The sequence below is a fragment of the Lygodium microphyllum genome, chromosome 26, assembly GCF_053477565.2.
Source record: "Lygodium microphyllum isolate KBCC chromosome 26, Lygodium_microphyllum_v1.1.10, whole genome shotgun sequence".
Taxonomy (NCBI): Eukaryota; Viridiplantae; Streptophyta; class Polypodiopsida; order Schizaeales; family Lygodiaceae; genus Lygodium; species Lygodium microphyllum.
This window is the reverse complement of record NC_141160.1, coordinates 45902707-45917481: the sequence shown is the minus strand read 5'-3', so window position 1 is coordinate 45917481 and position 14775 is coordinate 45902707. Positions and strand designations below refer to the sequence as shown.

At 44.0% G+C, this 14775-nt stretch overlaps 1 protein-coding gene across 2 annotated transcripts in view; it reads left to right on the top strand.

Moving 5' to 3' along the window:
• The window catches only part of LOC148013223 (geranylgeranyl transferase type-2 subunit beta 1-like), a 38307-nt gene extending 28787 nt beyond the window's left edge, over positions 1 to 9520 (top strand). Inside the window, exons 5-10 of one of the 2 annotated variants that reach the window (XM_087667657.1) lie at positions 8112 to 8178; positions 8329 to 8489; positions 8560 to 8693; positions 8840 to 8938; positions 9023 to 9098; positions 9267 to 9520. In XM_087667657.1, the coding sequence (XP_087523783.1) occupies positions 8112 to 8178; positions 8329 to 8489; positions 8560 to 8693; positions 8840 to 8938; positions 9023 to 9098; positions 9267 to 9376 (647 nt within the window). In that variant the 3' untranslated portion in view covers positions 9377 to 9520. The remainder of the gene's footprint in view (positions 1 to 8111; positions 8179 to 8328; positions 8490 to 8559; positions 8694 to 8839; positions 8939 to 9022; positions 9099 to 9266) is intronic. The other variant, XM_087667658.1, reaches the window with a different exon arrangement.
• Positions 9521 to 14775: the final 5255 nt, after the last annotated feature.

Below are 14775 nucleotides of genomic sequence, written 5' to 3'. Positions count from 1 at the left end.
CAGGCTTGGACTTATCCAGTTGCATATTCACCAACTTGCGCATTAAATGCACTTGATTAACAGGTGTGGTGAACATTACATCCACGCCTCTATCTCACTGTTAGAGGTGATTTTAGAAGTCAATCTTGGTTTAGGTAGCAATAGGTAGTTTTCAACTTCTCCTATATTGCGTGACCAATATCTAAGCCCTTAATGTCTGTCAAAATGTTGTCAGTGACACCCATCTTAATATAAGCCACAGCCTTTTGTTGACTTTGGCCCAATCTGCATCAGACATTTGTGCGGGTTTATCTTTCTGCAAAGCATCCTCACAATCCTTTAAGAACAATATGCCCTGCATACAGTCTTTCCAAAGGTCAAAACCCTGACCCTCGAACCGTTTGATTTCCATTAATGTCAGAACTGGAAGAAGTTGCAGCCATTCTTATCACAAACACGAGTAAATGCATTGAATTGCAAGAGCACAAGCTAAACCAGCAAATACACTGCTGTTCTTGTTAGCCTGCTCTTATTCAGTCTCAGACTGTCATCTCCTGGTTGTGAGCTCCTGTCAGAGTCTGACAGGAGACAGAGGAGCTCTGTCAGTGTGTTTTCAGGCTGCCTTAGTATGTATGCAGCCCTGGGCATTTTACAGCCCAGTTCTGGGCTGTTTTTGGGGTGACTGCCCATTATTTTGGGCAGTCGGACCAGTTCTGGTCAGTCGGACCAGAACTGGCCAGTCGGACCAGATCTGGCCAGTCGGACCAGATCTGGCCAGGTCGGCCAGTTTAGCTGGTCGGCCAGTTTTCTGGCTGGGGGCTATTTATAGCTGCCCCCCCAGTCAGTCCAGCATTCATCTCATTCATGCTCTGCAGGTTCAGCACTGCTCCCTCCGTCTCCGTCTCCGGCATTGGTGCTGCCTCTGCTTCCAGTCTGTCCTGGTTCCCTCACTGACGCTCCGGGCTGCGTGCAGGGACTGTTCTGTCCATTCCAGTGTATTCAGCATTCATCTCAGTCAGTGCAGATTTTCTTCCTTCATTCTCTGCTTCATCTCTCCTCTCCTCTGTGTTCGTGTTCTTCTTTCGCTGCGCACTCTCACATGGTATCATCGCCTGATTGAGAGCACGGAGGACGCGAGAAATACCTTACTGCTGCTGTTCACAGTCACACAACAGCCAGGCGATTCCTTCAGGAGGCTGCCAACAGGTCTACACCAGCCAGGCGACTGCATCAGAAGGCTGTACAGCCTGCGTTTGCTGTACACAGGGGCTGCCACGTCATCCAGTGACGCAGCAAACCTGCGTTTGCTGCCAGGCGACCTCCTCTGCTGCAGGGCGACCCTCCTACAGCCTGCGTTTTGCTGTTTTGCAGGTCGCTTCTACCCTGGCTGCTCCTCTCCTGCAGGCGACCTCTGTCTGGGCAAGTTCCCGGTGCTGGTGGTCTCGTTTCTGGTGTTCGCCATCAGATCTATTTGCGTTTTGCAGATCCAGGTGGCTGTAGGCACTTTCTGCCTGCATCTTGGTGGTTGGTGACCACACTGTTGGTCCTATTTCGTCAGCGGCACAATTTTCTTTGGTATTTTGCAGATTGGAAGATGTCTTACCAGTTTTCAGGCTTTGAAGACTCAGAGGATGAGCTTCTTTCTCATCATTCCTCTGAGCGGAGGCGGGACTATCGTGAAGTTCGACAACGGGATGACCCTCCTCGCACTCGTCCTTCTTCAGTCCATGCATCTCAGAGGGTTCCATCTACTGCGAAGGTTTCTTCAGTGAAGACTGCATCTACTGTGCGGATGCCTTCTCTGATTCCCTCTATCCAGGTGCCGATTCTCCCTTCCTTTCCGAAGGAAGACAAGTTGGATGGTTCCAACTATTCCCTATGGTCATGCAAGGTGGCTTGCATCCTTGATACCTTTGACCTGTGGGATCTTGTTTCTTCGCCCATCGACCGACCCCCCGTGGATTCGTCCGATGGCACCTCTATGGACCGTGCAGCCTTATGGGATCGGCTCAACTCTCGAGCCCGTTCCTTTCTTTTTATGAGTCTCCATGATTCTGTTCTTGTACATGTTCACAGGTTAAAGACCGCGGCGGAAGTATGGACAAAGCTTGCGTCTTTGTATCAGCACAAGACATTTGCCCACAAGATTTCCCTGGAGAAGAAGTTGCGGATGCTCAGTCTTGATGGTTCTTCTTCCATGAAGGAGCACATCACGAAGATGGAGGATATGCGAGGCGAGCTTGCCTCTCTTGGTCGTCTGATATCGTCTGAGGATATGGCGATGATTCTGTTGACTCAGCTGCCATCACCCCGCTATGATGTCTTCTACACCAGCCTCATCACCACGAGAACCCGTGAGACTCTCCTATGGGAGGAGCTTTCCCCGCTTGTCTTGGAGCATGACGAGCGACTCAAAGAGGTGGGAGCCAGTGGCTCCACCAAGGCATTTACGGCTGCCACAGGTGGTGGCAAGAAGAAGAAACAAAAGAAGGAGAAGTCCAAGGACAAGAAGGAGGAAGATAAGAAGGATGCGAAGGAGAAGAAGCCCAAGTGTCCCCATTGTGGGAAGGGCACTCATCCCGAGGAGAAGTGTTGGCAGAAGTATCCCCATTTGAAGCCTAAGGAGAAGGACTCGAAGGCGGCCCCAGCCACAACAGAATCTGCGTTTGTGCATCTCTTTGTTGAGGAAGACACTGCCCTAGCTTCTACCACTCCGGAGAAGCCTTGGCTCGTCGACAGTGGCGCATCTTCACATATGACCTTCCGTCAGGATTGGCTTCAGGATCTTCGTTCCAGAGGGGGTACAGTCACCATTGGTGACAATTCTACAGTTCCTGTTCATGGAGTGGGGACTTTACCTATGTTTTCTGACAGGCGGTCTTCCTCCGCCAAAGTGCTCTATGTGCCTGATTTGGGTTTTAACCTATTATCTGTGCATGGTCTTACTCAGTTAGGTACCCGCGTTATTTTTACTCAGGATGCAGTCACAGTGGAGGATGCTTCTACAGGTGATGCCCTTTGGACAGGTACACAGGAGGGTGGGCTTTATACGCTCACAGCCTTGGCTGCGCGGACTTCCCATGAGCTTGGGCTACTCTGGCATGCTCGGTATGGTCATTTGAACCTTGATTCTCTTCGCCGGGCTTCTAGGAGGAAGATGGTGGAGGGACTTCCTGATTTCCCTCCTCTTCACACTTTGTGCCCTAGCTGCTTGAGGGGCAAGCAGCACAGGCAGCCTCACCCGCAGGTTGCTTCTAGGAGGGCTACTTCACCGCTTGAGTTGGTTCATACCGACCTTTGCGGACCTATGGGCACGGCCTCCCTTGGGAAGGCCAAGTATTTGATGCTGATTGTGGACGACTTTAGTCGTTATGTGTGGCCTTATTTCTTGGAGTACAAGAGCGAGGCGTACTCCCGTTTCTGTGAGTGGCAGGTGTTTGTGGAGACCCAAACAACTTCCAAAGTCCGTGGTGTTCGAGCTGATCACGGTGGAGAGTTCACTTCTCACCTTTTCTCTCAGTTTTGCAGGGATCATGGTATTCGGGTGGAGTATTCCCATCCGAACACACCATCAGAGAATGGTGTGGTGGAGCGTGCGAATCGGACCATGATTGAGATGGCCCGATCTATGCTGGAGCATAGGAGTCTTCCTCATTTCCTTTGGGGTGAGGCGGTGGCTACAGCGGTGCATATACGCAACCGCTCTCCGACTTCGGCGTTACAGGACATGACTCCATATGAGGCTTTCTTTGGGAAGAAGCCTTCCGTGTCCCATTTTCGCATCTTTGGGTGCGATGCGTTTGTCCATGTGGACAAGAAGAAGAGGAAGACGAAGTTCGACTCTAAGTCGAGAAAGCTTATCTTCGTTGGTTATAGTACGACCACGAAGGGATATCGGCTCTACGACCCGACGACGCGGCAGGTTGAGGTGAGCAGGGATGTGATCTTTGATGAGGCTTCGGCCTCTGAGGATCCGATTGATGGTTCTATTTCCGATGTTTCTTCATCATCGACGGACCCCCCCCCACCTTCTCTCCCTTCACTTCCTTCCAGGATCACCCTTAGCACCCCCCCTATTCCTCCTCCTCCTTCGGCTTCCCTTTCCCCTTTGGTGGATGTGCCTTCGTCTTCTACGAGCTCTTCTACCGCCTCTTCGGGATCTTCACGGGATATACAGCCTTCTTCAGATGCGGAGGATTTACCTTCACTCGGTGAGGGGGAGTCCCTCTCCGATTTGGGTGCTTTACAGGTTCCAGAGACCCCCCGGTCTCCCTCACAGAAGGAGTCTCTTAGGATTCCTTTATGGTATCGCCGGCTCATGCAGGATTCAGGTGTTACACACTTTCCTGCCTCTTCTACAGGTCCTCGTCGATCAGCCCGTTTACAGGCCCAGCGGGACAGTTCACTATGTGTGAACTATGCTCTTATGTCACAGATTCTTCAGGATTCTGAGCCTTCCACAGTGGAGGAGGCTCTTGCACAGGATATTTGGAGACAGGCTATGCAGGCCGAGCTCGACTCCATCGAGCGAAACCATACGTGGGAGCTTGTACCGCGTCCCGCAAAACGGAAGGTGATTGGTGTGAAATGGGTCTTTAAGACCAAATATCTTGCAGATGGCTCCTTGGACAAGCATAAAGCTAGGCTTGTTGCCAAGGGTTTTGCCCAGCGTGCAGGGTTGGATTACTTTGAGACTTTTGCTCCTACAGCTAGGATGTCCACCATCCGAGTGCTTTTGGCTCTTGCTGCACATCACCGTTGGCCTGTCTATCAGATGGACGTCAAGTCTGCTTTTCTGAATGGCGTTCTTGAGGAGGAGATTTATGTTTCACAGCCTCCTGGTTTTCTTGTGCAGGGGAAGGAGGATCATGTCTACAGGCTGCGGAAGGCTCTTTATGGCCTAAAGCAGGCTCCTCGTGCTTGGTACCAGCGGATTGACCGCTTCTTTCTACAGAGTGGTTTTGCGCGCTCCGCTTATGATCCCAACCTCTACTTCCGGGTTGTGGATTCTCTTTCGGTGTTTCTCATCTTGTATGTGGATGATCTTATTATTACAGGGAGCGACACTCAGCAGGTGGAGCATACACGGTCCATTCTACAGCAGGAGTTTGACATGACGGATCTAGGGATCCTTCACTTCTTTCTAGGTCTGGAGATCTATCAGCTGGCACAGGGCATTTTTATCTCGCAGCATAGGTACATCTCCGAGCTTCTTTCGGAGTTTGATATGGCTGAGTGTCGGCCTATCTCATGCCCTATGGACCCTGAGTCCAAGCTTTTGACAGCTGGAGTTCCTCTTACCGATCCCACCCGTTACAGGTGCCTTGTCGGCTCTCTTATCTGGCTGCTTCACACTCGGCCGGATATCTCCTTTGTGGTGGCTTTATTGTCTTCCTTTATGCAGACTCCTACCCAGGATCACTGGCAGGCGGCCCTGCGGGTTCTTCGCTATTTGCAAGGGACTCGATCCTTTGGGATCATGTATGGAGATGGGATTACCCTTTCTGGATGGAGTGATTCTGATTGGGCAGGTGATGTGGATTCGCGACGATCCACTACAGGTTATGCTTTCACCCTTGGATCTGGTGCTGTCTCTTGGAGCAGCAAGAAGCGGCCTACTGTGGCACTTTCTTCTACAGAGGCTGAGTATCGGGCCTTATGTTCGACCGCTATGGAGGCAGTTTGGCTCCGTCGCTTACTCGCGGAGATTGGCTTTACCCAGACCGGACCTACGGAGCTACGCGTGGATAACCAGAGTGCTCTTGCTCTGGCCAAGAACCCGGTGTTTCATGCTCGTACGAAGCACATTGAGGTTCAGTATCACTATGTTCGAGAGCGGATCGTGGATTCGGAGCTGGTGGTGGTCTATTGTCCTACGGCGGCCAATGCAGCTGATCTCTTTACGAAGCCTTTGCCTCAGGCTTCTTTGCTTCATCACATGCGGTTCTTGGGTCTTCAGTCTCTCCCAGGAGTTGAGAGGGGGTGTTAGCCTGCTCTTATTCAGTCTCAGACTGTCATCTCCTGGTTGTGAGCTCCTGTCAGAGTCTGACAGGAGACAGAGGAGCTCTGTCAGTGTGTTTTCAGGCTGCCTTAGTATGTATGCAGCCCTGGGCATTTTACAGCCCAGTTCTGGGCTGTTTTTGGGGTGACTGCCCATTATTTTGGGCAGTCGGACCAGTTCTGGTCAGTCGGACCAGAACTGGCCAGTCGGACCAGATCTGGCCAGTCGGACCAGATCTGGCCAGGTCGGCCAGTTTAGCTGGTCGGCCAGTTTTCTGGCTGGGGGCTATTTATAGCTGCCCCCCCAGTCAGTCCAGCATTCATCTCATTCATGCTCTGCAGGTTCAGCACTGCTCCCTCCGTCTCCGTCTCCGGCATTGGTGCTGCCTCTGCTTCCAGTCTGTCCTGGTTCCCTCACTGACGCTCCGGGCTGCGTGCAGGGACTGTTCTGTCCATTCCAGTGTATTCAGCATTCATCTCAGTCAGTGCAGATTTTCTTCCTTCATTCTCTGCTTCATCTCTCCTCTCCTCTGTGTTCGTGTTCTTCTTTCGCTGCGCACTCTCACAGTTCTTGCCCAATCAGCGATAAACCTTTGCTGTTTTTACATAAACCAGCCACCACACGGGCAAATAGTGCAGAAATTTACCAAAATCTGCACAAAATCCCAAATTCTGCAGACAATAAACGGTCCCCCGCTGGTCCCATTGGACCCCGCCCCGTGACGTGTGACGGCCGTTAGTCTTCCACTCAGCTGCCCGCTGGCATCGCTGGTCTTTTGCGCGACTGCTCGCTGATATTTTGCATGACTGCTCGCTGGTCTTCTGCACGACCTGTGCTGCATAGGTCATTTTTCTTCGAGTCGACCTGTGCTAGTCGTTTGCACATGACTTGTTTTGCCTCACGTGTCAAGTGCTGTTTGTAGATGGCTGTCAGTCTGCGACCTGACACTCTTGGGAAATGCAAACGCTATAACCAATGCTCTGATACCAATTGTTGAGTGCGCGGCTAGCGGTAGCGTGAAGATTTGCAGCAGGGGAAGTGTGCAAGTGAGTGAGAGTGAAAGTGACAGAGAGAGTACTGTACAATACACGGAGGTGAGTAAAGGACCTTTACATCCCAACAGATGTGACATGGTCTATTGTCTCTCCTTTGTATGAAAGTTGTATTCCATATCTCCAATCTACTATAAGGAAATGCTCTACTGTAAGGAAGTGTTGAAGGCTAGTACCTTTGTTTTCCCAAGGTTCATAGTGAGATTCTTGTCCTTACAAAAGTATGTAGAGCATCTAGGTAATGTTGTAGCCCCTTTGGTGTGTTTGATTTAAGGAATGCCATCTGCATAGAGGAAAATGTTTATCAACACCACTGCAGGTGGTGCACCTATCCGTCCATCTCTGCAAATGTAATCTAACACCTTGTCAATGTACATACAAACAAGGGTGGGTGATGGATTCACAACTAGGAGAGGTAGCCCATCAGATAATCCATTGTACTAGTGTCATGTGGGTCCCTAATTCAACCCTTGAACCAATAAAGACTGTTGAAATGTTTGTCATACCATCTGCCAAGCTTAACCATGTTGGAAGGCTGTTGCACAATTCAGTACACAATGTTGTCTAACTGAGACTCTTTAACATGACAATATGGTCCAACCTGAATTGTTGAAATAGTTACAGGTTGGATTTGCACACAGATAGCAAAATATTGATATTGATTAAGAAGTCTAATGCTGATAAAATAGTATGGCAGATAATACAAAGCAAAATGAGCAGAGTGTATTTCAGACTACTAGATGTAATCTTGCTTCTTTATGTATTGTGGAAAGATCTCAAAGTATTTCTGTTATAGTAACATGGATGATGGGACAGCCATTTTCTAGCTTCCTGTCCTAGTCCCATCCTGCTCCCATTTTAGAGCCCCCTCTCATGGTGACAGGGAATGGAAATTCCTGTCGCCCTCCTCATCCTCACCCTGTCCCCATCCTTGCCCCCAAAACACGTCCCATGTCCTATGATTTCTGTAGGTAGGAAACCTCAAAACATTTCCTTATGGTTGATAAAGTGTACAATTTGCAGACATTTGCTTGTAGTTTTATGTTGAGGGGTTATGTTTCCCTTCACGAGCCATACAGATGTTGCTAGTTTGCAACGAGAGGATGGATCATTTGCTGGCGATGAATGGGGAGAGATTGACACAAGGTGTGCATGCAAGACAGAATTAATTGCAAAATTCAAGAAGGATGAACCTGCTGGTTTGAGTTTGTCTTTAAAGACAAAGAAGATAAAGACCAATTACAGTCTTGTCTAATATATGCTCAAACATACTCTAAGAGTGAGGTTTATTTGCAGGTTTTCTTATTGTGCTATATGCTGTCTGTCATTACTAAAACAGCTTCATAGGATAGACTTGAAGAAAGCCACAGATTTTGTAGCTGGTTGCAAAAATTTTGATGGTGGCTATGGCTGTACCCCAGGAGGAGAATCTCATGCTGGGCAAAGTAATCTTGCATGTAGTGTTACACAACTTGGATTTTGCGATTTATCATGCAAAGAATAATCTTACTGATATAATTTGTGCAGTTTTCTGTTGTGTCGGTACCCTAGCAATTGCAGGTGCTCTTCATCATGTGGATAAAGATCTGTTGGGTTGGTGGCTCTGTGAGCGCCAAGTGCCATCAGGTGGCTTAAATGGGCGACCTGAGAAACTACCTGATGTAGGGGAAATGAGAACTTTCAACATGATCCATTTTCTGCAAGAGTGATTTAGGACATGACTGATAAGAAAAAGTTTTGCAGTTTACCATTTGTTTCTTCTGTCTCTATCCCTACTAGGTTTATGATCTGATTCAATCCTTTCCAGGTGTGCTACTCATGGTGGGTGCTTTCAAGCCTGGTCATGATAGATCGTGTGCATTGGATAGACAAAGACAAGCTGAAAGCTTTTATACTTGATTGTCAGGTAACTGTGTGCTTCCCGCACTTCGTTCCTTTTCTGCCTCTGTAATTTTGGTGCCAAAGGGTTGCTTAGTTGCTACAATTGCAGGACAAAGATCATGGGGGCATATCAGACAGACCCGATGATGCTGTGGATGTATTTCATACTTTCTTTGGGATAGCTGGTAAGATATTCAGAAAATTTGAAAATATTTGTGCAGCTAGATAGTCAAATGTATATTACTCTTTCTCAATAAGATAAGTGCAGATAGGATACCGAATCTTTGCACTACATAATCACACGATGTCGTGTTTGGGTCTGTCTTGAAATATTTGTTGACCTTTATATGCAGGGTTGTCACTGCTTGAGTTTGAAGGGTTGAGACCGATTGATCCAGCTTATGCTTTGCCAGTTCATGTTGTTGACCGACTCTTCTTCAATTCCAAAGGGGCATTGCAGTGAATATTTTCCTCTCATTTCTAAAGCATTGTTTATATTTCTATACAAGTCATGGAAAAGTGGTTCCGAGTGGAGCAGTGGAAAAGGAGAAAAGTTGTAAGCACATTTTCAGTGGAATAAAATATCAATTGTTGTACATTTATTACAGGTACAGCTTCCAAACTAGCACTTATCCATGTGATTCAAATTGTGAGTTGAGTTTCTTGAAGTAGCTCCTTTATCTCTCATTAAGAAACCACTTTTGAGCTTTTGCAAACATTTTGTTTGAGTAGATACTACATAGAATGGTGGGAAAAGAGCGCATCATGGTTTGAGTAGATACTACATAGTATGGTGGGAAAAGAGCACATCATTATTGTTGGTGTGTTTTTAGATTCGTAAATGGGGTTAAAAGAGCCAATATGATGGCAGCTTACCCGTTTCTTTTGTGCATCTCATGATACTTCATGAAAATAATATTAACCCTTGTTTCTTTTGTGCATCTCATGATACTTCATGAAAATAATATTAACCCTATGGTACTTGTGATGCTTGTGAGAACGAGCAATGGAAGTGGAAGAACACAATTGTTGAACACTAAGAAGAATAAATAGTGACGGACTTCAAAGAAGTCAAAGAATGTATGAACAGGCAATGGAATCCGTAACTGGAGCATGAGATGTACCAACCAAACCACATAGGTGATGGCAAACACAGTGACAATACTTGCATGTGCACAGAACCCCAATAAGGGTGGATTGGAGTTTATATAGACTATAGGATGCGACACGACACAAATGGACCATCCCTAAGTGAGTTGCCTAATAGCACATACATGTGTTCAATAACTAGCCCAATAAATGTGTCTAACACCCATGAAATATATATTGCTAACACTCTTATATAATGGTAATCAATACAATAAAATACAATGGACACATAAAAGTCCCTAGGAATCACCATAATGTCCCATATCACAACAATTGGTTAGTAACTTGTAAAAGCATAGTACATACACATGACATCGGATGCATTATGGATGCTTTGACACTAGTCAAATGCTAGATGTGTCTTAGTAGAAGCACTAGTGATGATGTCTTAAACATAGATCATAGAAAGAGGAAGTAGCTAGATATCAATGTTTGACTCTGATTGTCTTGTGGAAGCACATTGTATTATGGGTTTCCCTTTAGTTCAAAGTGAAGTGTCTCCCCATGACTAGTAGCAAATATTGCTTGCTATTGAACCATTTGATCATAACCTTGAAACTCTTAACTAGCTCTAGGTTTTGAACTACTAGATTATGTTGATGGTGAGGTAGACAAAAACATAGGGTATCCAACATGTAGAGGGCGAAAAACATGTTACCCAACATCTAGATGGAGCCCTCAAGCAGGGAAGAATGTCATCGAGGGAGAACATTGCCTAGCCTTCGTAAGAGGTTGTAGCAACAAAATGTAGTGATATGTACCTCTTGATAGTGAAAAATACAAATGCAAATAGTTTAGACAATAGGTAATTACATCACCTAATTGAGAGACATGTTGTCGTCGTGCTATGTGTCTACTTACAAGAACCCGAGGCAAATGCCATACAGTGGTTTCAATGTGCGATCATTAGTGTTGCTTATGTGTGTTAATATTCGTGAGTTAGAATGTGATCCATAGCTCATGAATTTTCTTCATGCACAGTGTGTTTAACCATCTTCCATCTCTATTTGTTTCTTGTCATAGTTGGTGTGTTTGTTATGTTTGTTATTATTTGCTCCCCCTTGCCCAACATGTTTAGCTCTGAGAGTGTGTGCTTCATTTCATGTAAATAATTGCGTATGTGTGTGAATAAAAATATAAAAATAATGCCAAAGCACTTTTGTGAGCGATGCCAAAACTTGAGAATCCTTAAGATGCTATTGGGAATGCTCAATGACCAAACTTGAGAAAATCTATGCGAAACAAGGCCAAGAAACTGAGAAGAAAAGCTTCAAAAGTGTAAATAGCTTCAAACGCAAATCGGTTCATAACACTTAAGAGTGTGAAAACCGTTACAATTGAACTAGTTCAGAAAGAACTAGATCAAGAGAAGAGTAGTGTGAACTTGTTTAAAGTTGAAGAGGATAAACCAATGATTAGCTCAATGATCAGAAGAATGATTGGGGACTCAACAACTATAGCTTTTGAAAAGGTTTTAAGTAAACGAAATAGGAAGCATGTCATCAAGCTACTAAGCTTGGTAGTTAAAACACTTGTTCATGTGCTTTTGAGAATCAAAAGCACTATCTTTAGAAATATGGCAGATTTGTGATTCCTGTTAAAATAGGGATTTGTCAAAATAAAAAGCTAGGAATTCAAAAGCAGAGAAAGCCAAATGCAAAGGCACGTTTTGGCTAAAAGATGGATTGAATGGATGGATTTTTCTCTATAAATAGGCTGACTAATGAAGGTGCAAACCTTGGGCAATTTGAGAACTGAAGATATCTTGTGTCTTTGATACAAGGACACAAGCTTCAATACTCAATGGGTGTCTTACTTTAGAAGGCTACTGGAAAAAGGAGATAGAACATGAATTTTGCATATCTTTGATTTGATGAGTTGAAGGATTGGCAAGGAGCAATCATCTGTGTATTGTCGAGAGTTTGTTTGAGGTTTTCTTTCATTGTGTAATGCTCCATTATTTAGTTATACAGAGTTCTTTGGTGTCACTATGAGATGTACCATACAAACCACACAAGTGATGAGAGGGTAATAACCAATAATAGCTCTAGTTCTCTCTTTCTCTCTCAGTCTTTGTCTTTGTCTTCGCCTCTGTCTCTATCTCTCTCTTAGGATGTGTTTCAATATAGTAAGGGTAGAGCATATATAGACTACATGAAAGACTTGAGATAAATGAACCAATTGTAAATGAGCCACCCAACTGCCTACACAAACACCCAATAACAAGCCTAATAGATGTGCATAACACACATGAAATGTGCATCACTCACAATGCTTGGATGCAAAAGATGTGTTACAAGTTGAGGCTTGAGTCAAAACCACGAGAAAAATTTTAGATTATCAAATAGTCATTAGGATTGTTGCACATAAAAAATCAATGTCTACATGTCTTGCTCATTTTTTGAGTGATTGTAAACTCTATTTTCAAACCAATGCTAAAGTGTGGGTATATTGGTAAATGAGTAAGTTTTAACCCCATAAGGACCCCACATGTACTTTGTAAGACTCAAATTCATTCTGACAAAATAATTATGATAGTAAAATCATGGATTTTATTAACACTACTTTGTAAGGTATGCTTGTAATATGTGATATACAATCTCAGGTACAAAAATTGAACTACGTCAAGTTTACTAAAGTTGTGCTATGTGATGTACAATCTTAGGTACAAAAATTGAACTACATCAAGTTTAGGAGTGCATCTTCGTGGGATATGGAGAGTGTAGGGAAAGATGATGATGGAGGTAGAAGAAGGGAAGCTTGGGGAGGATTGATCCAAAAAAAGGAAAGAGCTATGGAGACAATGGTGGGAAAGGGGTGAAGATAAAGAAAGGACAAGAAGAGAATGTGGAGATGCTAGTGGAGGGGATGACAAAGGAGTATGTAGGTCAAAATTGCAATGATCCACTTCTTATCAAGACCTTCTCAATCCACAATAATGATCAAATCTATGCAACTCTTAATTTTGCTGGTTACTACTCGAAGTCGTGAATGATAATCAAAATAGATCTTCATGGGATATGGAGAGTATAGGGAAAGATGAAGGATGGCTAATCAGTAATCTTCTCTAAGATAAAAAAGATGCTAAATATCATTGAGAAATACATATCTTTTTTAATTGATAAGGTAGGTAGGAAATGTAGAGATGCAATCAAGAGAGCCTTCTTCAGTCTTTGTACTCAATTCTATAATTGAGAGATACAAATAAAAAAAGCATGATGTATGAAACTTGAAAATCCTTGCAGCCAATAGAAAACAGTAGTATGAGACATGCATTTCATACAACAAAATCCAAGACAACTTGATTGACCTATGAGACTCACATTTCATACGTCAACACCCAGGACAACTTGAGTGACCATTTATTTAGATGAAATGCAATTACAAGTTAGATAAACACAATCATGGCTGAAAAAATTACGTTTCATAAGATATTGAGATAAAAAATAAGCTAGATTGATCACTTACAATGTCTAATTTGGTGATGGATGCTTGCTTTTTCTTGTAATAGAAGGACTTCGCTTTACTTTGATGGAGATATGAGAAGATTGCATTTGGAAATGGTAGGTTTATGTGAGATGTTGCTCTTAAAGGACTATTAAAAAAAGGCATTTAATTCTAGAGTTGTTGTTCTTAGAACTTGTATTGAAAATGATGTTTTTTGCATGAAAGGAGAGCTCCTATTTTTTTGATTTTTAGGTTAAATTTTACACGTGAGGCTATTTTTGGGGTTTACAAAAGGTGTTTAATGAGACTGCATGTTATCAAGCATCATTGTACTTAATAATTTCAAGGTTATTTTTCTTGATCTAAGATAAACTTGAGCATTTTACCCTAGCCTTTCTTATGAAAGCTCATTTTAATCTAGCCTTTCTAAGAAAATCTCATTTTGAATACTACAAGCTCCTCACTTCTAGGAAGTCTCAACCCTCCACAAGCATGACTCAACCCTCCAAGGCCAAAACTTTATCAAGTCACAAGGTATGGGTCAAAGAATCTAATCTTGTTAGTGTTTTCATGCAAACCTATTGAATGAAATACGACTAGAGTGGTTAACATTTTGCATAGAGTCTCTCACTTGCATTTCATACATTTGAGTTGTCTTGCTTGCTTGTGTGGTATGAAACATAAAGTTATTTGCATGCTTCATACTACAACTTCACTATTTTCATGTTTCATATGTTCTAGGTTCAAACTTTGATGCATGCCATGTGAAACACAATTTTAACGGTCATCTTATTACTATAGGGTTACAAAGGATTTCTTGATTGAGTTTTTCCAAGATGCATACATATGTATTGTCTATCCATATAGAGTGATACTTACAAATAAGAAGATTGAGATATAGATTCTCCAAGGTTTTAGAGCCATTACCTCTTACAAATGAGAAGACATACAATATTGCTAATGTGCCACCATATAGGAAGAAAAAGGAGGACACAAGTCCCAAAGTGGAGAATATCACTCATGAGAGAGATACAAGACTGCACGAGAAGGAGGAAAAGGCTATAGAGGAACAAACAAAGAAATGGAGAGAGCACATGAGGAAGAAATCAGAAGAAAAATAAGTAGAGTAACTAGGACAACTAGAGGATGATATTTTTGACATGCTTGAGAGTGTTAGCCTAGTAGCTTTCAATATATATTGCTTCTTGCTTGCCAATGTAGGCAAGAGAAATGATGTTGTTGCTTTGGACTCAAAATGTATTCAAT